At 31.2% G+C, this 25,653-nt stretch overlaps 1 protein-coding gene and 1 pseudogene across 4 annotated transcripts; one reads left to right on the top strand and one right to left on the bottom strand.

Annotated features, from left to right (window-relative positions):
* Positions 1-7,190: 7,190 nt before the first annotated feature.
* Positions 7,191-11,345, bottom strand: LOC139898128 (uncharacterized). 4 transcript variants are annotated; one of them, XR_011776889.1, is made up of 5 exons: positions 10,978-11,345; positions 10,812-10,884; positions 10,323-10,706; positions 8,258-8,418; positions 7,195-7,517 (listed from the first exon to the last, which is right to left on the bottom strand). XR_011776889.1 is itself a non-coding variant. In XM_071880836.1 (4 exons), the coding sequence occupies exons 1-4, from the start codon at positions 10,998-11,000 to the stop codon at positions 8,407-8,409; spliced, it is 492 nt and encodes a 163-aa protein (XP_071736937.1). In that variant the 5' UTR covers positions 11,001-11,345; the 3' UTR covers positions 7,191-8,406. The 4 variants fall into 4 exon arrangements, 2 of the variants coding, with proteins under 2 accessions (XP_071736937.1, XP_071736936.1); XR_011776888.1 differs by having other exon boundaries at positions 7,197-7,517; positions 8,252-8,418; XM_071880836.1 differs by having other exon boundaries at positions 7,191-8,418.
* Positions 11,346-11,667: 322 nt separating this feature from the next.
* LOC139901677 (heat shock 70 kDa protein, mitochondrial-like) lies at positions 11,668-12,924 on the top strand (annotated as a pseudogene).
* The last annotated feature ends 12,729 nt before the right edge of the window (positions 12,925-25,653 follow it).

The following is a 25,653-nucleotide window of genomic DNA, read 5'->3' as shown; positions in this document are numbered from 1 at the left end:
ATTTTGCTTGTTGTAGCTACGTGAAATTTGTAACAAATCTATACAAATCCTAACTTAATTAACTTATATTGTATTATACATGTATTCTAACATATATTATGTAATCTTGGGATACCATAGACACGAATACAATGTTTTGACATATCATATCGACCCATCTATATATATATTTCGGAACAATCATAGACACTCTATATGCAGTAATGTTGGAGTTAGCTATACAGGGTTGAGGTTGATTCCAAAATATTATATATACTTTGATTTGTGATCTAGCCTGAGGCTTGTATACACGAGGTCGTGGATTGATTCAAGATAAAATATATTGCTTTAATTCTGTACATCTAACTGTGGACAACTAGTTGTAGGTTACTAACGAGGACTACTGACTTAAAACACTCAAATCATTAAAACGTAATAAAAAATGTTGTAATTATATTTTGATCATACTTTGATATATATGTACATATTTGTTATAGGTTCGTGAATCAACCCGTGGCCAAGTCTTACTTCCCGACGAAGTAAAAATCTGTGAAAGTGAGTTATAGTCCCACTTTTAAATCTAATATTTTTGGGATGAGAATACATGCAGCTTTGTAAATGTTTTACAAAATAGACACAAGTACTTGAAATTACATTCTATGTTGGATTATGAATACCGAATATCACCCTTTTAGCTTGGTAACCTAAGAATTAGGGAACAGACACCCTAATTGACGCGAATCCTAAAGGTAGATCTACGGGCCCTAACTCCCCCCATACTGGAAAATGGTATGCTTTAGTACTTCGAGTTATTAGTACAGATGGATTTCTGTTTTGGGGATATTCTATATGCATTTTGTTAATGTCGGTTACCAGGTGTTCAACATATGAATGATTTTTATACAGATTGTATATTATTGAAAAATGAAATCTTGTGGTCTATTATTACGATTTGATAAATATATAGGTTAAACCTATAACTCACCAACATTTTTGTTGACGTTCGAAGCATGTTTATTCTCAGGTGATTATTAAGAGCTTTCATTGTTGCATGCTAAAATATGGACAAGATTTGGTGCCAGCATGCTTGTATAATATTGTTTAAAACTGCATTCGAGATTTACTTTGTTGTAACATATTAATATTGTAAACCAATATGTATTGGTAGTATGTAAGTGTGATATTTTTAGATTATCATTTCTGGATAATCTAGGTGGTGACTTTTTAACCTTGTCGATAAAATAAAGGTTATGGTTTGTTTTAAAAACGAATGCAGTCTTTGAAAAATGTCTCATATAGAGGTCAAAACCTCGCAACGAAATCAATTAATATGGAACGTTTATAATCAATATGAACGGGACATTTCAGATTGTCTCATACTTCTGTCACCGATTCAATTGCACGTCCTTGAATAGCATGTGGCATTCTATTGAATTCGGGTTTGACACTCTCAACCTCATAAATGATGATATAACCAAACTCCTGTTTATCATCAAATAACAATAAGTTATGATTCTTACTTCTGTTTGACTTCTTCTTTGAAAGAATAAGTAATACCATACAACTAAATTAAAATTGGATGATCATAAAAACCATATTAAGAAAAGCAATCACTACCTTGATACATTGAACTTCACAAAACAACAATATATGATTAGTATCTTTACTGTATGAATCCAATCCATCCTTAAATCTGTTACAAACCCAAGACACTTCTTGAATGCATGTTTGCACTTCTTCCTTCTATTATGCAATCAATAAAAACTGGATGACTAATTTAACAAAACCCGTGACCAAATTAATCAAGTTATCCATTTGTTAAATCTCCTTTAGCAGCCCAATCACAGTTCTTTCGTTCATGTTTCTTGGATTCATCCATAACCCTAATATGAACAAAATTTAATGGAGTACCCCATGAAAATTTCCTAGGTACAAAACTTGAAGAGTTTGTGAAACCCTAATCTCCAATTGTATTTCGCTTTGCCGTTTGCGTTTGCGTTTGCGAACCATAACCCTAGAACCCTATTTCATTATTCGATATTAATCTGCATCTGACGATCCATTTAGACCATAACTGGGTGAATGTTTCCTGCAATTCATTTCCTATTATTAGAAGACTCGATAATGAATTCGTAGGTAGATGAAGAAGATGAATTGATTTGGGGGATTTAGTCGGTAGTTTGGTGGGGAAGGATCCGAAAAGAAAAATTTAAGGTCCGCGTTTTTTTTAGGGTATTTAGGGTATAATTTTGATTAGGAATGATTTATTAGCTAATATTTTAAATGGATGATCAGGGACCGTTGGATCAAGGGGTATTATGCTGTAATTATCTAATCTAACGGTAATTAAAGGGGTTTTGAAAACAATTATTAGCTAATTGAGACTCTCTTTTAATGTATATATATATATATATATATATATATATACTAGATTTTTGAGCCCGTGCGTTGCACGGGTGTGTAAAAAACCGTGCAAAAAAGTGTAATTTGCAGTTCATATTGGTATGTAAATAGCGATACAATTATTTTAGAGCCCGTGCGTTTAATATATTTTTAAGAAAAAGTATAAGAATTATTTAAGAGCCCGTGGTGTTGGTTTTAGAGCCCGTGCGTTTAATATGTTTTTAATTATATATAAATTATATACGACGTAAAAGTTATATTATTTTACACTTAATATGTACAATTATTTTTTAATAAAAGTGTGACCCGCGAGTTTAATTTTAGAAAAGTTGTTAGTATAAGGTACTCGGGGGAGTCGTCATGTATAATTAATATTATAATAGTTATATTTGCATGTTCATAAATATTTTAAAGACTCGAACTGTAAATTCAAATCACTTCCATATTTATAAAGGTAAATCCGTTCAAAAATTTTGGTGGATTTTTTTTATGGGTTTATATTAAATAGTGAATTTACTTTTTATACCTCTGAAATTATCTTTTATACCTCTGATAAATTACAATTAGTACCCAAGTGTGAGGGGTGTAAATTGTAATTGAAAAAAAAACAAAGAAAGTCGACATTTAGATTTTATATTTAGATTTTATATATATTTCATTTTATATAATTATAATAATAATAATTGTAATATATATATATATATATATATATATATATATATATATATATATATACATATAATAATAATAAAAAATGAGTTGATATGAAAAGAATAATAATAACACATAGTAGATAGTAGATGTTATAGTCCATAATGATATGAATAATTCTTTTCAATAGCATTTTAGAATAAACTTGTTCTACCTTTCGGATGACAATGTATGGATGAATTAAAAAATATATACATATTTATTAGCCTCTAATTATATGAATTTATATTTATATTAATATAATCCGTTGACTGAATAAATGAGGCCACATGAAAATTTAGTAAGCAATTCAAGTCTTTCAAATGAATTTTGAAGGGAGTTTAAACTATCTGAATAATAAAATGAATAATAAGAATTTGAAGAGGAAGCGAAGCGCCTTGTTATTCGCTTTGTGACCAAAGAAATTAGTATTGGACTATTGGTATTCTAATTAAATGGAAGCGGGTGAACAGATTAGAAATTTGTTTGGATTACTCAAAAAATATCGAATCTTTTTTACACAAATACCATTATTAGTATATATATATATATATATATATATATATATATATATATATATATATATATATATATATATATATATATATATATATATATTCTTAAATAACTTTCAACCACAATCAAGAAAAAATTTGTGTTATATATATATATATATATATATATATTTTAAAGCAATAATGTATTATATATATATGAATATGTACAAGTCAGGTGTGTATTACACCAGATATTCAAGCTATACAAATGAGTAGCCTATACTATACATGTTGCCTGCTACACATGAGACACTCACGATATACGAAAACAATACATGACTGGACTACTCGAACAAGAAATTGTAAAACGTTTTAACCCGGATCTACGTTGCTGATCATTGTTGTTCCCGAATTGATGGGGTTAAGAAGCCATTGAAGCCAATCCTTGTTAATCTTCTTAGAGCGATTACTAATCCATTCGAATGTTTTGACTTGAACTTCGCATATGGTTTTTGGGATAGACCACGAGTCGTCATTGAATACTTTTTGGTTTCTGCTTTTCCAAATAAGATAACACGTTACCCACGTTGTTGCTTGCCACGTCTTTGAGAGGTTTGTCGGTATTTTCCCTTGTTTAGCACCTCCAAGTAAAACATCTAAGTTGCTGTTGGGAGGGATATCAAGTTGCCACCAATTATGGATACCCGCCCATATGCTTTTAGCATGATCGCATGACAAGAAGGCGTGTTCGATTGTTTCTGGTGCCTTGGAACACATAGGACATAAGAGAGTGCCTACTTCAATACCACGTTTACCGAGTTCCGTTTTAACCGCAATTCTTCCCTTCAATAATCTCCAAATAAAGATACCTATTTTTTGAGGTATCAAATTATCACGAAGAGTTTGTGGACTTACACAATTTCTTGGGATAGTGAATTTATCAATCAATGCCGCCATAGTTTTGGAAGAATACTCGCTGTTGTTGCCCATCTTGCACTTCCACTTCGTAGGTCCTATCCCACAAACAATATTTGAGTTCGAGATTGCAGTGGTCAGGAGGTCTAGTTCACCGATTAATCTCCCAGTTAGATTTCTGCTCCAGGCCCAATTATAATATAATATAATATAATATATAATATATAGATACAAATATCCTAAAATAACTTTCAACCACAATCAAGAATAACTTTTTCGTTTATATATATATATATATATATATATATATATATATATATATATATATATATATATATATATATATATATATATATATATATGATTCGTAATCTAATACAAATACAATACTTGATGGAAAAGCTACGCCATTATTATATTAAAAAAAGAAAAAAATTATATATAAGTTTCAGATGCGCCATTTGAATCATTATTTTAATTGATTGATTTTGTTAATCGAAAAGTGTTAATACTCCGTAATTCAATTATCAGGTATGTTATGTAATTAGGGTTTATACTTTGTTCTATTTACGTTGATTGGTCCACCTTCAATCGCCCTGGGACCCTGAACAAATCAATTTCGTTATGGCCAATTGGCCATATAACGTTTAACGTACAACTGATGGTCCACCTTATAATTTTATTCCTTCCTCTCTTTTTGTATAAAATTAAAACAACTGATGTCTGATGAGTAATAGTGATCTTTGATCAAATTTATCAAGTTGGGGGTGTTTAGAAATCTATCTCAAATGTTCACACACTATACTTGAAGATTGGTTTCAAGTTTTATATTTTCATATTATAATGAGTGGTTTCGGGGATGTCTATCGTAAAGGTGTGCATGAGTGGTGTTTTGGCTTTTGTCATGGGTGGTTGGCTCTTTGCTTGCGCAACAACTGTCACCTGACAGGCCTTTCGAGTTATGTCTCCATTAACTTTGCCCTCAACTGATTGAGGCAACAGCAAATGTCGATTCATTGTCATCTTGATTGCCGCTTAGAGCCTATCGAATCGGGCAGACGTTAAATTCATGAAAATTTAACACTACCATTTCCATGGAGTTTGGCTTTTTTTTTTTTTTTTTTTTTTTATCTCTACTATGTTTTTTTGGTTATTTATTTATTTATCCATATTTTTTATTTATTATTATTATTATTATTATTATTATTATTTTATTTTTATTTTTTTAAATTTATTTTATTTTCCTAATTATTGGCCGGGGGTCCACTCAACAATCTACTTATTCGTCAAATAGAGAGAGGAATGTGATTTTTTTGTTGTTGTATATTTTAATGAGTGGTGAAAAAAAAAAGCAGAAATCCTATAATATCACCAGTATATACTTGGTACAACTTGTCTTAATATACTTGCAATTTGATGTTTTAGTTTTTAGGTCAAAAGAAAGAAAAGAAAAAAAAAAAAAGGAAGCAGAAGAGAGGCGAAAAACATAAAGGGGCACGAAAATAGTTTATAAAGAAAATGCTAAAGGTAAGTTAATTTTTCTATTTAACACTTAATTTAATGTGTTTATCAATATCAATCAATATCAATATTTTGCTTCTTTCTGTTATTAACGTTTATCACATGATTTAAAAGAGATAACATTATCAAATAAATGGAATTCTTTATGTAGATCTTCGAAATGGTCATCCTTACAAAAGAAGTAACAAATCTTAATAAAACTAAAGCAAAAATTTTATAGGCCTTATATTTATCCCACTTGAATTGTTTGATCACTGTATGCACATGTTTCTCACGCTTCGACGAACCACATGTTTTGGGTCAAAGCCCTTCCCTCACACCGAATGCTAAAAGTGTGGTCTAGTCAAGTCTAACTCTGTTAATCATATATAGCCAAGTTAGTAGCTATCTTTCACTTTCTACCAACCATTGGCCATTTTTTTTTCACTTTTTGATGAAAGATTGACACTTGAATTAAAGAGTATAGTTAATCTTCAAACAAGAAGATTAAACTTGTCATTTGTCAATGTACCTAGCCATGGTCACAATAATAAAGTAATTAGTACCCGAAAACATAGAAAATATCATAGAAACAATGTTGCTTGAATTAGATAATACGCCAAGTAAGTAAGTAACAAAAAACTTCACACAAAAAAAAAAAAAAAAAAAAACCACCAAAGTATCAATATTAACTTCTTTGTTACGTGTAACTAATAAGAGAAGATGGCAGACTTAGATTTGGAAGTATCAATGAACAATGGATTTTGATACTTTGGTGCTTTTTTATTAGTGTTTGAAGTTTTTTGTTACTTGGCGTATTATTGAATTCGGGAAACACTGTTTCTATGTTATTTTTTTATGATTTCGGGTATTAATTACCTTAATTTTTATAATTGTGATCATGGCTAATTACATTGACAAGTATAATTTTCTAACAATGAATTGTCAAACACAAGTGACTTCAAAATAAAACATGGGCTGTTATAGCTACAACTAGTGAGTTTTAAGAGCAACGTGGGTCACTTACAAAAGAGTACAATCCACTTCTAATTCCTTCCTCTTTTTTTTTTTTTTTTTTTTTTGCAAAAATAACGGAACCTTCATCGAATACTGAAGATTCTAAACCAATACATACAACCATAAACCGGGCCGGCTCGAAACAAGTAATCAACACAACTCGACAATATCTCCAACCGAGCCAAACCACTACAAACACTACCAAGATCACAATGGATAAACTACCAAACACCGATGCAAACAGTGGCGGATCCAGGAATATAAAACACTGGGGGCAAAAAATTTGCATCCGTGATTATAAAAAACGAAGTTTACTATTATAATATACGGAGTAAATAAAAAACGGCTTAAATACGACAAACAAAAGTGCACAAAAACAGTGGTAAAACAACCACACAAAACTACCCAAAAAACTGCACGAAAACTACCCAAAAAACTACATTGTTCCTTTATGGAATCGCATCTTTTGAAAACATTGAATTACATCTTCATCTTTAACATTCGCCAGTGCTTCTCCTTCAACCACACAAATGATGTCTAACTGATTAATCATACATCATATATATACAAAATACACTTGCCATTAAAAATAATACGGAGTAATAGATAACACAAAAAAGAACCATGTAAATAGGTACTCCAGTTCGGAACTATCACTCAAACATAATACATAAACACAAAATCCTACACATTTAAGAACATATCATTCATTCATTCGCAAGTCAGCCTTGTACCTATCTTCAAACATACACACAAAATCACAACTACACAAGTTAATTATAACCTAGATTTTGAAAACCCTAAATTAGTTAAGTGAAAAAATCACCTGATTTGGTCTAAGGAAGTTATTGAGACTAGAAATGTAGTGGTAATTGGTGAAGATCTCTCACATGTATTGCTAAACATATGAACTCTACAGTCTTGAATTTGAAGAATGGGAGCCAAGTTAACCAACGATAAAGCAAGTTGTAGCTTCCAGGAAGTAAAAAGGTATGGTTTTTTGGGCCTAAAATCTAATATGGATCATCAATCTAATTTTTAATGGTCATGAACTTTTTGGACCTGGGTCAAATAAAAAAATTAAAATTTTTAACACTAAAAATTGATGGGCCATAGGGGTCAACTGACCCACCTTGACCCTACACAAATCCGCCCCTGGATGCAAATATAGCGAATACAAGAAACACACCACTAAACCTACCAAACTGACAAAACAAGGAAAGTGTATAAAAAACCAACTTATGAAGTACCTTTACCGTTTCTCTCATCGAGACGATTTGTGATTCCGTCAACTTTAACATAGTGGACGTTTTTTCCTCCACAAGATTTGATATTGTACGATTCGACGTTGGAAGAATTGATCCTTGTTTTTTCCTTCCCTTCTCGATGACCCCCTTCTATTCTTTTACCTTTGTACCTACAAAATATTTAACTAAAGGGTAAGCATATAATGTTTAGTTATCGATATGATCTATGTGAAAGAAAATAGAGGTACGGAGATGGTCATAAATAAAAATCTGATTACCCAACCCATATACCTGAAAAATACCCGAATTCATATACCCGACTCGTTTATATTACAATAATATATACATATACATATATTTTTTTATAATAAATTTATTTTATTTACTGACAATAAGATTTGTAAAACTGATAATATACATATATTAGTATGTAAATGGGGACCCAGATATCCGGGGATACCCGTTTACCCGCTAGATAGTTTGTAAATTGGGATCCGTCGGGTTTTCTTAATTAGATTCGGGTCCATGATCACCTTTATGCGGCCCTATCCGACCCGATGTCATCCCTAATCCAAGGGTGCTACAAGAATATGTTAAGAGGCCTTTTGTATGACCCATCATTTATTAGCTATGATATATGATAGATAAAAGTGATTATTATATTGTTTGTATAGGTTAAAGTAGCGAATGATGATACTTTTCTTGGTGGAGAGGATTTCGACAACGCTATCTTGGACTTTTTGGTTAGTGAATTCAAAAAAACAGAGGGAATTGATTTGTCAAAGGACATGCTTGCCTTTAAAAGACTTAGGGAAGCTGCTGAAAAAGCTAAGATCGAGCTATTGTCAAAACCTCAAACTGAAATCAATTTGCCATTTATTACAGCCGATGCATCAGGTGCTAAGCATCTCAACATCACCCTTACAAGATCCAAGTTTGAATCTTTGGTTAACCATTTGATTGAGAGAACCAAGAACCCATCTAAGGACTGTGTTAAGGATGCGAGAATCAAATCTAAGGAGGTTTACAACGCTATCTTAGACTTTTTGGTTAGTGAATTTCAAAAAACAGAGGGAATTGACTTGTCAAAGGACAGGCTTGCCTTTCAAAGACTTAAGGAAGCTGCTGAAAAAGCTAAGATCGAGTTATCGTCAACAACTCAAACTGATATTAATTTGCGGTTCATTACAGCTGATGCATCTGGTGCTAAGCATCTCAACATCACTCTTACAAGATCCAAGTTTGAAGCTTTGACTAATAATTTGATTGAGAGAACCAAGAACCCATGTAAGAACTGTGTAAATGGTGCGGGAATCACAACGAAGGAGGTTTACAATGCTATCTTGGACTTTTTGGTTAGTGGATTCAAACGAACAGAGGGAATTGACCTGTCAAAGGACAAGCTTGCCTTTGAAAGACTTAAGGAAGCTGCTGAAAAAGCTAAGATCGAGTTGTCATCAACAACTCAAACTAATATCAATTTACCATTTATTACAGCTGATGCATATGGTGCTAAGCATCTCAACATCACCCTTACAAGATCCAAGTTTGAAGCTTTGGTTAACCATTTGATTGAGAGAAACAAGAACCCATGTAAGATTTGTGTTAAGGATGCAGGAATCACAACCAAAGAGGTTGATGAAGTTCTTCTTGTGGGAGGGATGAGTCGTGTTCAAAGGCGGAACATAATTAAGGCAAGAAGGGGCACCCATCTCCCCTGAAACCATTTTCAGTGGTATAAATAAATTATATATTGTATTTGGAAAAGCTATAGATAAGTTTTGAGTGGTTGAGTGGTTGAAGAATGCAACTTGCACATCTAATTGCCATCTTATTTAACATTTTTTTCAACATCTCTATTTTTAGATTTTTAAAATTTTCTATTTATTGTAATATGACACAAAACTATTGCTCTAGTAACTTGTTAATTGTATAACTTGATCATTCTTATATTCTTATATATCATTACTAGATTATAACCAGCGAATTCTTTGTATATATATTTTTGATACAAATTATATAGAAATGATGATGTCAAACTTTGGTGCTACATTGTTAAAACTTTAACCAATACCTCTTGAACCACCGAGGCATTTACTCCAGGTTCCCCATCGACATAATCAACACCCTTTTCAAACCCTGAATCTAGGATACCAACGCCAACTACAGCACTCGGGCCACAATTGTCAATTTCGTCCTCCAAATTATACAGTGAATCAAAACTCGGCAAGGAGTTAAGAACACCCCCAACCAAAATATCTTTATAAAGGGGTCTCGGCGATGATTGCACCAAATCATAAACCTCGTTGTTACCCTCTAAACTAAGATTAGAATCATGCGGCACACTAACTCCAATGGAGTCGATAATATTCGCAGCTTCGATGGGCTGAGTGAAATTTAGAGTGGCACTAACATGAATGTGGGCTCCAGTTCTTGAGATGATAACGTCTTCTTGCACCTGCAACGATTGTCAAGGAAAACACAAATCACATTAAAGATGACTATCATTTATACACAAAATACACAATGGTCTTCAAAGATAAGTCATATTACTTTATGTTACCTTGATGTCAGCATTAAGATCATCTGGATAATGGCCATCACAATTTGCTCCACCAAATCTAAAGATCTGAAAGCTGAATGCATACAATAGAAGATCTGAAAGTTGAATGCATACAATATGAATTTGGTAAAAGTTCAATGCATTTCAAATAATTTTCCCATTTTACCTCAAAGTTTGCCATGTATGCATTTATGTATAGTGGAAAGAATATCAGCAACATCAATAGTGGTCAGAAACAAAAAAGCCAAATTCATATTACCTGTCATGTATTCGAACATGTCCTCTTTCTTAAACTCTCAATTGCGAGGAGTAATTGTGGATAAACGATTTTATAACATAATTTGAGGGGATAACAGGAAACGGTTAAACTTGGTTTGGGATTAGGGTTAGGGAAAATTGTTTATTCACGATTTCTAAACATGATTTGAATGGATAATTGGTAATCGGGGATTTTTGGTTTAAGATTACAGTTAGGGAAAATTATGATTCGTTGAAAGCTGTCCTTAATTTAGGTACGGGAGTGACGTAATTCTAAAATACTCCGTAGTATACATCTTTGATGAGACTGAATTATGAGCTAATATTTCGATAACATTTGATCTAACGGTTCTAGATCCTATTACTTTTTAATCTATGGGTGTAACTTTTGACATGTCATCATTTTATCAAATTGCTTTGCAAATATAGCCTTTGATATAATATATAAAGAGAAGATTATATACTTTCCGTCCCATATTGATAGTTCAGCATTTTATTTTGGATTGTCCCATAGTAATAGTTTAATATACAGTTATATAATGTTTAGTGTATATTTGTAGAATTTTTTTTTAAAAAAAAAAGAAAAAGAAAAATGCTAATGACAGTTGTCTTTAAGAGTAATTTGTGTAAAAGTTTTGTTCAAGTTCCGCCACGTGTTCCTAATGTTCAGGAAGTTGTTATTGAAATTTTGTTTAGTGCATATTTGTAGAATTTATTAAAAAAACATGTTAGATATAACTGCTACAAAAAGTTCAAGTTATTACTGAAATCTTGTTTAGTGCTCGTTGGTCGGAACACAACAATCCCAACATAGAAAATTCAGGTAAAGATTACAATGTCTCTTTACGTCGTTAAAGTGCTTAAATAAAACTACTACAAAAAGTCACTATTAACGCTATATACAATACACTTATGCATGCTAACCACAAGTTCATGTTGTCGTTAGAAAAATCTTTATTTATAAAGTGGCAATTGTAACACATTTAGTTAGGAATGGGTCAAATTTTCTTAGGTTTGATCTTTAATATGAAAAGTGTAAGAGTGCCCAAATTGAACATATAATGCTCAGAAGCACATTAATTATTGTATTTAATTAATTTGGTAATTGTTGTTTTATTTTACAGGTATTTTGAACGGCAACAGACAATCAAACTCAAGTAAGGATCAAGTTGCTACAAGAAGAGCGTGAAATGGATCCGACAATAAGCTATTGGGTGATTTCGAACTTAAGGCATTCCTAAAGTATATGTAATATTCGATATCGATGTCAATGATATCATCACAGTATCAGCCAAAGATAAAGCAACTGGTAAATAAAAAAAATACAATTACTAGCTAATCAGATGCGAGCCCCTCCTCGGACGGATTCCTCCTTTTGCTCCTCAGCCTACGGGGTATTAACAGCCGTTTCCAGCTGTTGTTCCCCTCCCAAGGGAAGGTTCTTACGCGTTACTCACATGTCCGCCACTGGAAACACCACTTCCCGTTCCGAGATTGAGAATATGGTTAAGGATGATGAACTCCATGCTCAAAAGGATGCTGAGAGGAAAGCACTCATAGATGCCAAAAACTATGCTGACACTACCATTTATGGTTTCGAGAAGAATTTGAACGAGTACTGAGAATAAATTTCCTAGTGATGTTGTCAGATTTGAGGAAAGCTGCTGGTGGTGAGAACGCTGTTGAGATTCAAAATAAGATTGATGCTGCAAATAAGGCACAGTCGAAGTTTGGACAACACATGCAGGGTGGTTCAGGGTCTAGGGGTGATTCGGAGGTGTCCGGAGGTGGTAATCAGACACTCGATGTGAAGGCCCGTCCTAATCCATCCGGACGAAGTCCATATCGATTATAAACGATTCACAACAGTTGATTACATCGCGAGGTGCTTGACCTCTATATGATACATTTTACAAACATTGCATTAGTTTTTGAAAAGACAATCTTTCATTACATCGAAAGTTGACGGCGTGCATACCATTTTATAATATATCTAACTATAATTGACTTAATAATAATCTTGATGAACTCAACGACTCGAATGCAATGTCTTTTGAAATATGTCATGAATGGACCTCTATATGCCTTGAACGACTCCATGTAATGTCTTTAAAATGAGTAAATGCACAGCGGGAGATTTCTTTCATACCTGAGAATAAACATGCTTTCGAGTGTCAACCAAAAGGTTGGTGAGTTCATAAGTTTATTGTAAACAGTAAAAATTCATCATTTTGATAGACCACAAAATTTAAATGCTGCATGGTACAAATGGGCCCGAATCCTATACCCACCTGTAATGTACATGCTATATCTTTTAAATACAGTACATCTTTCTCATGTACGAAACCATTTTCATAAATCATAGTAACCGTACACATATCTTGTGCACAAAAATAACATACACATAACCTGTGTATAAAACCATTCTCTCGATATATAACATTCACATCAACTGGTGGCAATTATCATGTCCACATAATTCAATGGTGGCAATTATCATGTCCACATAATTCAATGGTGGCAATTATCATGTCCACATAATTCAATAATAATCCGCAGAACTTCTGTCTGCATAATAATTCATTCGAGGAATGTTTTGCTTGTGTCTATCTCGTCAAACATTTATAAAAACATTTCATGTATTCGCAGTTCAAAATATCTTTCAAAAGCATTTAATAAAGCAATTGTAAAAACAGCGCATGTATTCTCAGTCCCAAAAATGTAAAGAGTAAAAGGGAATCAAATGAACTCACTGTACGATATTTTGTAGTAAAAATATGCATGCGACAGAACTGAACAATGCAGGTTGGCCTCGGATTCACGAACCTATATTCAATCATGTATATTATTACATGTAATGGTAATCCAACAAAAAATATATTTTATTAGTGATTTTAATTGTTATTTTATATCGTTTATTTTATTAATAACTTAATTAGATATAGTTATTTTCTATATATATAGTTAACATTTATTACTAAAGTATTAATAGGGTTAGGTTTTATGTCATAAGTATATTTTTATATTAAAAAAAATCTTTATTTGATATACTAATAGTACCAATAATAATAATGATAAAAATAATACTAATTATGATAAAAATTTTGATAATTCAAATAATAATAAAAGTGGTACTTTTAAAATAAAATAAAAATGATAGTTTAAATAAAATGTTGATTTCAATATTAATACTAATAAAAATATAAATAATAAAAAATACTTTTAGTAATAAGGATCATAATAATACTACTTTTGATAATAATAATAATAACTATAATGACTTTACTCATAATGATATTACTAATAGTAATCTTAATGCTAATAATAATACTTTTAATGTTAATAATAATGATAATCATAATAATAATAATAATAATAATAATAATAATAATAATAATAATAATAATAATAATAATAATAATAATAATAATAATAATAATAATAATAATAATAATAATAATAATAATAATAAATAAATAAAATAACTACCTTGAATTGGAAAGGCTTAATAAAAATAAACTATCCTAGCCCGGGATTGAACCCAAGACCTCCCGTATAAACACCAACCCTCTAAACCACTTGACCATTTCTGTTTTTCTGTTTTTAATCCCTGCCTAAAACCTTTTAACCCGTTTATTTTCTGCTTCCCTTTTCTTCTTCTTCATCATCTATTATCTTCATCTACTCCTAACCTAACATATGTACATCATCTCCTTCACTATCATAATCTTCTGCAATCGACATCATTCATTCATATTTATAACATCCAAATTCTTTTCACTTCGTAATCATTATCATCGTAATTATCATCTTTAACCTAAGCCATAATTATCATATTTATTCTCTACTCATCACCTGGATCATAAACCATTATCATAACTATCATCATCTATAATCATAATCATAATCACCTTACGATCGAAATTTTATCATTGTCATCGAATCTAACATCATCGATCTCTTTTCTATCTTTATCATACGCGTAGTACTATATTCATCAATATAGTCTTCTCATTCGTCCCACAGTACATAACCAACTCGACTATTATTATTATTATTATTATTATTATTATTATTATTATTATTATTATTTTTAATTAATACTTTAAATATCCACGGCCCACATAATTGTTTTGCATTCCTTGTTTATTTGTAAATGGCCGATCCTTCAACACACTCAAGACTTACGTGTAAAGTGTAATTAAGTCCTCTCCCAACTTTGCAAACACGTTGAAGTTTAGGGAGAAAAGAAACAAACGGGCTTTGGATGGTGTAATCGAACAGTAGAGGAAGGAAATAAAGTAACACAAGCATGTTATCCCACTATCTCCTTTAATCATGTAAGTGGGGTTTATATTAGGAAAATGTCGGCTACAAGAAAAGAAAAGGGACGTGTATTTGTATTATGAAATCCTAACATTTCATAGTGGATTATCACTTTACTAGTAGGTGGTCATAAAGAAAAAAAACACACTAGTTAACTTCAACTTTACAGTGAGATTTCACGATGGCTCGATTGTTAACAGGTGTCTATAACATTTAGGATTTTAAAACAGAAAGGCGATTAGTGGGGATAATGTGGAGTGGTTAAAAAAAATGTCGGGTTTTCAAATATTTAAGCAGAAAAAAAAATTGTTAAGTCGAATATTATAGAGAGAGAGGGCGAAAGGTGGTGTGTGGTTGTTCGTGCAGTAGACAGAAAAAGAAAACATGATAGCCGATGGTTTTTAAGTTTGGTTTCAACACACGATAGAAATAATATCATAATTTCTTTTGACGGTGGTTTTCAAGATGACGAAATCAGTAACATCGTAATGATGTAACTAAGGTTTGAATTACGGTTTTAAACCGGAAAGAGGGAGAAAGAGTTTGACGGTTGTTTATGGTGATTCAAGGTGGTCGTGTTTGCAAGTGTAATTGAAAAGAAAAGAACAAGGAAAGTGACGATAGTGGTTGTGATGGTGCCTTGTTAGAAACTAAAGAAAACAGAAGCATGATTTCCAAATGGTGTTGTTATATAAAGATGGGTTCATGGTGGTTGTAGTAGTGATTAATATTCGAAGGTGATGGTCGTGTTTGACTTGTGATGGTGTGATATGAGGTTAAGACAGGAAGCATTTAGCACAATAATTATGTTCCATGGTCATTTGTGGTGTTGATCAAAGGCGAATAAGCAGAAGTAGGTGTTTACCTTGATGATGGCTTCAACCTTTGTTGATAGTGGAAACAGATGGATAGCAACCGAAGGTGGGTTTCGAAGGTGTATGGACATAAAACATTAAGTATCATATGATTTGCAAGTTAGAGTATTCGTGAAGTTGATTGAAGGTGATCATGGGAGTTTTGATATATTAAAGAGAAGAAGAGAGGAAGAATAGGGTGGTCCTTGGTGACTGGGAGGTGATGTAGTAATATACTTGATCACGATTGCTTGTATTTTGGCAATTGAATTGACTGGTAACTGTATGTTGACATAAGGAATCAATCTCAGATGAAAGAACCAAAATTTAGAGTGTAAAAATCAAACTAGGATAGAGACATTCAATAGATTTTTTTGGTTGCATCTGTTTATCTGATTTCGTGAGTAATAGGTCATAGATATGAAAAAGATTTGGTTGTGATATTAACAGATACTTATTTATTTAGGTATATCTTCGTATATATATGTGTGTAGCTATACTTGTATTTGCAATTATATATATATATATATATATATATATATATATATATATATATATATATATATATATATATATATATAATTTTGTATTTTTATATATATATATATATATATATATATATAATTTTGTATTTTTATATATGTATATGTATTTATATACATATCTATAATTATATATCATTTAATTTTAACTATTCTCAATAAGTGTTAATGTATTAATGATATTAATATTATTACATTTATATTAATAAGATTACTAATTTTAATAATAATTATAATGATTTTAGTATAGTAATAATACCATTACTTATAATACTAAACAAATTATATTCATATATTTCAAATAAAAAAATACACTTAATAATTTCAATAATACTATATTAATTATAATAATTATTTATGATAATATTATTATTAGTAATAATACTATAACAGTTTATATATATCAAGTTTCATATTTGTATATTATATTGATAATACTAATTTTGATATTACTATTGAAAATAATGCTAATATTACTATAACATTTATTTCTAACTTGTAATTACATTTAAAATTTATATTTTTTACAATTTGTTAATTATATCATCATCACTAGTTATCTAATATATAAAAGATTTAATATTTATATATTTATATTTATTTACAAACAATGTTCACGAATTGTCGGAAATGGTCGAAGCTAATTTACATTCATAAAAATAGTTCAAAATCTTTGAGACTCAACCTATCAAACTTCGCTTATCGTGTCAAAATATTAAATCGTATCGAGAGTTCGGTTTAAAATTAGTCGAAATTTTCCGGGTCACTACAGTACCTACCCGTTAAAGAAATTTCGTCCCGAAATTTGAGTGAGGTGGTCATGGCTAACAATAAAAATGTTTTCATGTCGAATATGAGCTGATAAATAAAGTTTTATCATCATTGAGTAATATGGATAAGCAATTCGATTATTTGGAGCGCACGACCAAAGCTATCACAAAAGAATGAAATGAGAAGGACAAGTTTCACCATAACTTTTGACTAGTCATGGTTGAATTTAAAAAATAAGGTGCGTCTTAACTTTTGACGTTGTCTTGGTTGAATTCCGGAATTTAAAGGGATTTAAAGAAAATCTTGGAAATCTATAAGATTTGATTCTTCGGGATTTATGGGAAATAAGATCTCTATAATTAAATGCGATCACCTGTCTCGATTGCTCTGTCTGGTATTTTCACTATAAATGAACTTCTTCCGTTTCATTATTTCCCATCACTTCCAATTTCAATATTTTAATTCATTCTTCCAAATCATCAATCAATATGCTTCATCCAGTTTTAATTCTGGATATATTCCTGACTTTCATATTGATCATTCTCCTTTTTCATCTACCACCGGAGGAATCTGTCTACTTCTACTATGCTCTTGGGTTTATAGTGTTTTTAGTTCTCCCGAGTCTTTATATTTCTATTCGTATTAATATCCACGGTTTGTGACCTCTAAGTTGTTATTGGGCTTTATTTTTTTTTAATTTTTTTTTCTGGAGCTCCTTGCCTTTTTATCCTCCTCTCGAACTCTGGTAAAGCGAGTATTGGTCCAGAATTCGTAAGTACGAAGTTTTGAATGAACTTAATGTTTTAAATAAGAAGGAACGTAATAGCACGATTTGATTTGTCAAATTACCAGATTCACTGAGAATAGAATTATCAAGAATATACTTTCTTGATATGTTCAGAAGTTAAGCAGAATGAAAGAGCTATGTAACATGGCACATGATGATGTTATGATCTGTGAATCATCATGTCCTATAAGAAACTCAGCATGACTTACTGTAATATAATCACGTTGATCAGGTGTCATTATATTATACTAACTCATGCATCAGTTCCCACACTACTTCAAAAACATTCATATTTTAAATTCGAAAGTTTACAGAATATAGAAACTAATAGTTTCTATATGATGTAACACTGATAGCACGAAGTGGTATATAATTTCAGACGATAATATTTATGAAAATATCCTCAGAAATATCGAAGATATTTATGATGATATTTTGGAATTTATAAGTTTGAAGGTTGATGAAGAAAAATTTTTCGACAAGATTTTAACATGACTTCGGAGCAAGATATTCTCTAAAGATTTCAACGGATCCAGAATTACCTGGATTCTTTGAATATAGGGTATGGTCCTTGTATTTGTCCTTGGTCTCCTTCGTTATTAGCTCAATCCGTTTTCCAGTTCCAACTTTTCTGAGCTTTTCCAACATACTATTCTTTATCATCAAACTTCTGATGATTAAGGTCGTTTACGGTTGTCTACGATTTCTGCTGCCTCATTCAGCTTTTTCAACATTCAGAGTATTGATTTGTAGACTGAGTGTTTTTCAGAATTTCAGAATGAAAGATCATAATTCTAAGAGATAAATGTTATACATATAACTGTTGATGTAGATATGCTGTGAGTTTTCAAAGTACTGATTGCTGATTCCCGATAATTGGTATGGCAGTTCTCGTTACAAGATGCGGATGAGTATATGATAAGACTTCAATAGATAAATATAGTGATTTGTCGGAGAGATTTAAGCCAAGGAGCAACGAGGTTGCTGGTACGTCTACTGATAATATGGTGGGATATAAAAGGTTCCCCGGTAACAACAAAAGAGCACGCATATATATCAAGATTATAATAAGGTTAATCTGAATGAAAATCGAAGTTGACTTACTGGAGCTGTGACAAAATTGACTAATTTTGAAAAGGGGTAGCAAAGTTATTTTCGGTAATAACAATGCCAAAGGAGCTAGAACGGACACGTGTTAAACGTTTACACAGGTTCCGAGTGTTTTCAGGTGCATAACTATATGCATCAATCTTTTCTTCCGTAGATGAAGTGCGGTTGGTTCATCCTCTAGATTGAAGTGTTTTTAAGAATCATGAAAGGTTTGAACACAGATTGGAATCGTCAAGATACAAATGAGGTTTAAGATGAAATCAAGTGGAAAACTTGAAGAAATGTTTAGTTTCATATGTTATAATCAATATTTTAATTCATTTTAATTGTTCAATATTATTAGTCCACAGTCGATAGTCCACATTGACAGTCCAATAATTCATATACAGTTTAATATATAATATTCGAATTAATTAATATGTATCGTGACCCGTGTACATGTCTCAGACTCGATCACAACTCAAAGTATATATATTATTATAGAATCAACCTCAACCATGTATAGAGAACTCGATCATTACTGCATATAGAGTGTCTATGGTGATTCCAAATAATATATATAGATGCGTCGATATGATATGTCAAAACCTTGTATACGTGTCCTGATATTTAAAGTGCGTAAAATAAATAACAGAATTTAAATGACGATAAATAAAATTGCGAGAATATAAATTGCGATAAATAAACTGCGATAAATAAATTGCGATAATATAAAATGTAATATGAAATAAACAGTTAGCTAGGATCTTGTTAGTGTGGATTCTTAACAGAATTTCATATTGTTAATTAGTCTGTTTCTAATCAATTTTTATTGTGTCCATTATTTCTTCATTATGCCACTTGTTGGATTCTTATAGGTCAAAATCCAAATATGAAATTGAATGAAAATAGTTATTCTGTGGTGAATCAGATTCGTATATCTGTGGATGTAAGTAGGATGGTAATTGACCGTTGAATCAGGTTCGAAGAATGTAACGTGTAACTTATTAATGTGAAATCTAAATATTCCTCGGGTATTACCTACCCGTTAAAATATTTTCATCATTAACAGTTTGTACGAAAGAATTTTTAATTACAATCTTTATGAAAACATATATATATATATATATATATATATATATATATATATATATATATATATATATATATATATATATATATATATTCTTCAGATGTAATCATGGATTTAATGAGTCAATATGATATTAAACTCATTTGATTTTCGGTTTGAGCTAGAATAATTAATCTCTAAGACTTTAGAGACTACATAATTGCCATGAAGAATGAAGATAATTGATGTAGATCGATATGTAGAATGGTGATTATACTCGAGGTACAGATGTTGAGGCATGAATTGTTGATGGTACTGGTGCTGTTATTGATGGTACGGTTGGTGCCGGTGATGTTGTTGAAGTTGATACGTTTTGCACCATATTTTCTAAATTGATTACTCGAGCGCGAAGTTCGTTGACTTCTTCTATTATTCCGGGATGATTGTCGGTCGGAACGAGCAGATGAATAAGGTTTAAAATTGTGGATAGAATATAATCGTGTCGAGCTACTCTGGAAATGAGAGAGAAAATGGTGTCTCGAATAGGTTCGCTGGTAATTGTTTCAGGTTCTTCGTCAAAAGGTGAATTCGGTTGATGGAAAGGATCGCCTTCTTCGTATCTCCATTGATTTAATCGACAACGAACCCATCAGATGAATTGGGGATGGCTGATTGGTTGTTTTCATTCTAGTGACACAGCTTTTGGAGTTTAGGTGAAACTCGATGTCAGAATAGCTGTCGGAATCTGAGGAATTTGAACTGGTTGAGGGATTCATCTCGTATGATCAGAATGAAGGATTTTCGATAAGAAATAAACTATAGGATGTAGATTAGTACCCTGCAATACATAATTTACATATGTATATTTAATACTAAAATCCCATAAGTTACGGAGGAATCTACGGAATTTTTCAGGCAATGTTACAGTAACAGATACGCTAAGATATAAGGCAGCAGATACGCTAAGATATGAATTTTGTCTATACACTATTCATGCAATCAATGCAGTAAAATGTAACTAGACTAAGAGTGATAAACAAGTGATTCTCTAAGAATGATAAACAGGTAATTTTCGACACGAAATGATAAGCAAAACTTTTGACATGCAGACATGGTCGAAGTCCAGACTCACTAATGCATCCTAACGACTATTAGTTAGACACACTAATGCAAGACCCGGTTCGCTAAGACCACCGCTCTGATACCAACTGTGTAGACCCTTCCTAATCCATCCGGACGAAGTCCATATCAATTATAAACGATTCACAATAGTTGATTACATCGCGAGGTGCTTGACCTCTATATGATACATTTTACAAACATTGCATTAGTTTTTGAAAAGACAATCTTTCATTACATCGAAAGTTGACGGCGTGCATACCATTTTATAATATATCTAACTATAATTGACTTAATAATAATCTTGATGAACTCAATGACTCGAATGCAACGTCTTTTGAAATATGTCATGAATGGACCTCTATATGCCTTGAACGACTCCATGTAATGTCTTTAAAATGAGTAAATGCACAGCGGAAGATTTCTTTCATACCTGAGAATAAACATGCTTTCGAGTGTCAACTAAAAGGTTGGTGAGTTCATAAGTTTATTGTAAACAGTAAAAATTCATCATTTTGATAGACCACAAAATTTAAATGCTGCATGGTACAAATGGGCCCGAATCCTATACCCACCTGTAATGTACATGCTATATCTTTTAAATACAGTACATCTTTCTCATGTACGAAACCATTTTCATAAATCATAGTAACCGTACACATATCTTGTGCACAAAAATAACATACACATAACCTGTGTATAAAACCATTCTCTCGATATATAACATTCACATCAACTGGTGGCAATTATCATGTCCACATAATTCAATGGTGGCAATTATCATGTCCACATAATTCAATGGTGGCAATTATCATGTCCACATAATTCAATAATAATCCGCAGAACTTCTGTCTGCATAATAATTCATTCGAGGAATGTTTTGCTTGTGTCTATCTCGTCAAACATTTATAAAAACATTTCATGTATTCGCAGTTCAAAATATCTTTCAAAAGCATTTAATAAAGCAATTGTAAAAACAGCGCATGTATTCTCAGTCCCAAAAATGTAAAGAGTAAAAGGGAATCAAATGAACTCACTGTACGATATTTTGTAGTAAAAATATGCATGCGACAGAACTGAACAATGCAGGTTGGCCTCGGATTCACGAACCTATATTCAATCATGTATATTATTACATGTAATGGTAATCCAACAAAAAATATATTTTATTAGTGATTTTAATTGTTATTTTATATCGTTTATTTTATTAATAACTTAATTAGATATATTTATTTTCTATATATATAGTTAACATTTATTACTAAAGTATTAATAGGGTTAGGTTTTATGTCATAAGTATATTTTTATAAAAAAAAAAATCTTTATTTGATATACTAATAGTACCAATAATAATAATGATAAAAATAATACTAATTATGATAAAAATTTTGATAATTCAAATAATAATAAAAGTGTTACTTTTAAAATAAAATAAAAATGGTAGTTTAAATAAAATGTTGATTTCAATATTAATACTAATAAAAATATAAATAATAAAAAATACTTTTAGTAATAAGGATCATAATAATACTACTTTTGATAATAATAATAACTATAATGACTTTACTCATAGTGATATTACTAATAGTAATCTTAATGCTAATAATAATACTTTTAATGATAATAATAATGATAATCATAATAATAATAATAATAATAATAATAATAATAATAATAATAATAATAATAATAATAATAATAATAATAATAAATAAAATAACTACCTTGAATTGGAAAGGCTTAATAAAAATAAACTGCCCTAGCCCGGGATTGAACCCAAGACCTCCCGTATAAACACCAACCCTCTAAACCACTTGACCATTTCTGTTTTTCTGTTTTTAATCCCTGCCTAAAACCTTTTAACCCGTTTATTTTCTGCTTCCCTTTTCTTCTTCTTCATCATCCATTATCTTCATCTACTCCTAACCTAACATATGTACATCATCTCCTTCACTATCGTAATCTTCTGCAATCGACATCATTCATTCATATTTATAACATCCAAATTCTTTTCACTTCGTAATCATTATCATCATAATTATCATCTTTAACCTAAGCCATAATTATCATATTTATTCTCTACTCATCACCTGGATCATAAACCATTATCATAACTATCATCATCTATAATCATAATCATAATCACCTTACGATCGAAATTGTATCATTGTCATCGAATCTAACATCATCGATCTCTTTTCTATCTTTATCATAAGCGTAGTACTATATTCATCAATATAGTCTTCTCATTCGTCCCACAGTACGTAACCAACTCGACTATTATTATTATTATTTTTTTTATTAATACTTTAAATATCCACGGCCCACATATCTAATTGTTTTGCATTCCTTGTTTATTTGTAAATGGCCGATCCTTCAACACACTCAAGACTTACGTGTAAAGTGTAATTAAGTCCTCTCTCAACTTTGCAAACACGTTGAAGTTTAGGGAGAAAAGAAACAAACGGGCTTTGGATGGTGTAATCGAACAGTAGAGGAAGGAAATAAAGTAACACAATCATGTTATCCCACTATCTCCTTTAATCATGTAAGTGGGGTTTATATTAGGAAAATGTCGGCTACAAGAAAAGAAAAGGGACGTGTATTTGTATTATGAAATCCTAACATTTCATAGTGGATTATCACTTTACTAGTAGGTGGTCATAAAGAAAAAAAAACACACTAGTTAACTTCAACTTTACAGTGAGATTTCACGATGGCTCGATTGTTAACAGGTGTCTATAACATTTAGGATTTTAAAACAGAAAGGCGATTAGTGGGGATAATGTGGAGTGGTTAAAAAAAATGTCGAGTTTTCAAATATTTAAGCAGAAAAAAAAAATTGTTAAGTCGAATATTATAGAGAGAGAGGGCGAAAGGTGGTGTGTGGTTGTTCGTGCAGTAGACAGAAAAAGAAAACATGATAGTCGATGGTGTTTAAGTTTAGTTTCAACACACGATAGAAATAATATCATAATTGCTTTTGATGGTGGTTTTCAAGATGACGAAATCAGTAACATCGTAATGATGTAACTAAGGTTTGAATTACGGTTTTAAAACAGAAAGAGGGAGAAAGAGTTTGACGGTTGTTTATGGTGATTCAAGGTGGTCGTGTTTGCAAGTGTAATTGAAAAGAAAAGAACAAGGAAAGTGGCGATAGTGGTTGTGATGGTGCCTTGTTAGAAACTAAAGAAAACAGAAGCATGATTTCCAAATGGTGTTGTTATATAAAGATGGGTTCATGGTGGTTGTAGTAGTGATTAATATTCGAAGGTGATGGTCGTGTTTGACTTGTGATGGTGTGATATGAGGTTAAGACAGGAAGCATTTAGCATAACAATTATGTTCCATGGTCATTTGTGGTGTTGATCAAAGGCGAATAAGCAGAAGTAGGTGTTTACCTTGATGATGGCTTCAACCTTTGTTGATAGTAGAAACAGATGGATAGCAACCGAAGGTGGGTTTCGAAGGTGTATGGACATAAAACATTAAGTATCATATGATTTTCAAGTTAGAGTATTCGTGTAGTTGATTGAAGGTGATCATGGGAGTTTTGATATATTAAAGAGAAGAAGAGAGGAAGAATAGGGTGGTCCTTGGTGACTGGGTGGTGATGTAGTAATATACTTGATCACGATTGCTTGTATTTTGGCAATTGCATTGACTGGTAACTGTATGTCGACATAAGGAATCAATCTCAGATGAAAGAACTAAAATTTAGAGTGTAAAAATCAAACTAGGATAGAGACATTCAATAGATTTTTTTGGTTGCATCTGTTTATCTGATTTCGTGAGTAATAGGTCACATATATGAAAAAGATTTGGTTGTGATATTAACAGATACTTATTTATTTAGGTATATCTTCGTATATATATGTGTGTAGCTATACCTGTATTTGCAATTATATATATATAATTTTGTATTTTTATATATGTATATGTATTTATATACATATCTATAATTATATATCATTTAATTTTAACTATTCTCAATAAGTGTTAATGTATTAATGATATTAATATT

The sequence above is a fragment of the Rutidosis leptorrhynchoides genome, chromosome 3 (assembly GCF_046630445.1).
Source record: "Rutidosis leptorrhynchoides isolate AG116_Rl617_1_P2 chromosome 3, CSIRO_AGI_Rlap_v1, whole genome shotgun sequence".
Classification (NCBI taxonomy): Eukaryota; Viridiplantae; Streptophyta; class Magnoliopsida; order Asterales; family Asteraceae; genus Rutidosis; species Rutidosis leptorrhynchoides.
The sequence above is the reverse complement of the archived record's forward strand: the minus strand, read 5'-3'. Positions and strand labels throughout refer to the sequence as shown.

Bases quoted from the DNA above. Each gene is read 5' to 3' on its own strand.
- LOC139898128 (XM_071880835.1), bottom strand. From the start codon at position 11,000: ATGCATACATGGCAAACTTTGAG. The intron at 10,885-10,977 runs GTAAAATGGGAA...GTATGCATTCAG, and splicing joins CATACATGGCAAACTTTGAG to CTTTCAGATCTTTAGATTTG. The intron at 10,707-10,811 runs GTAACATAAAGT...CAATCGTTGCAG, and splicing joins ATCTTAATGCTGACATCAAG to GTGCAAGAAGACGTTATCAT.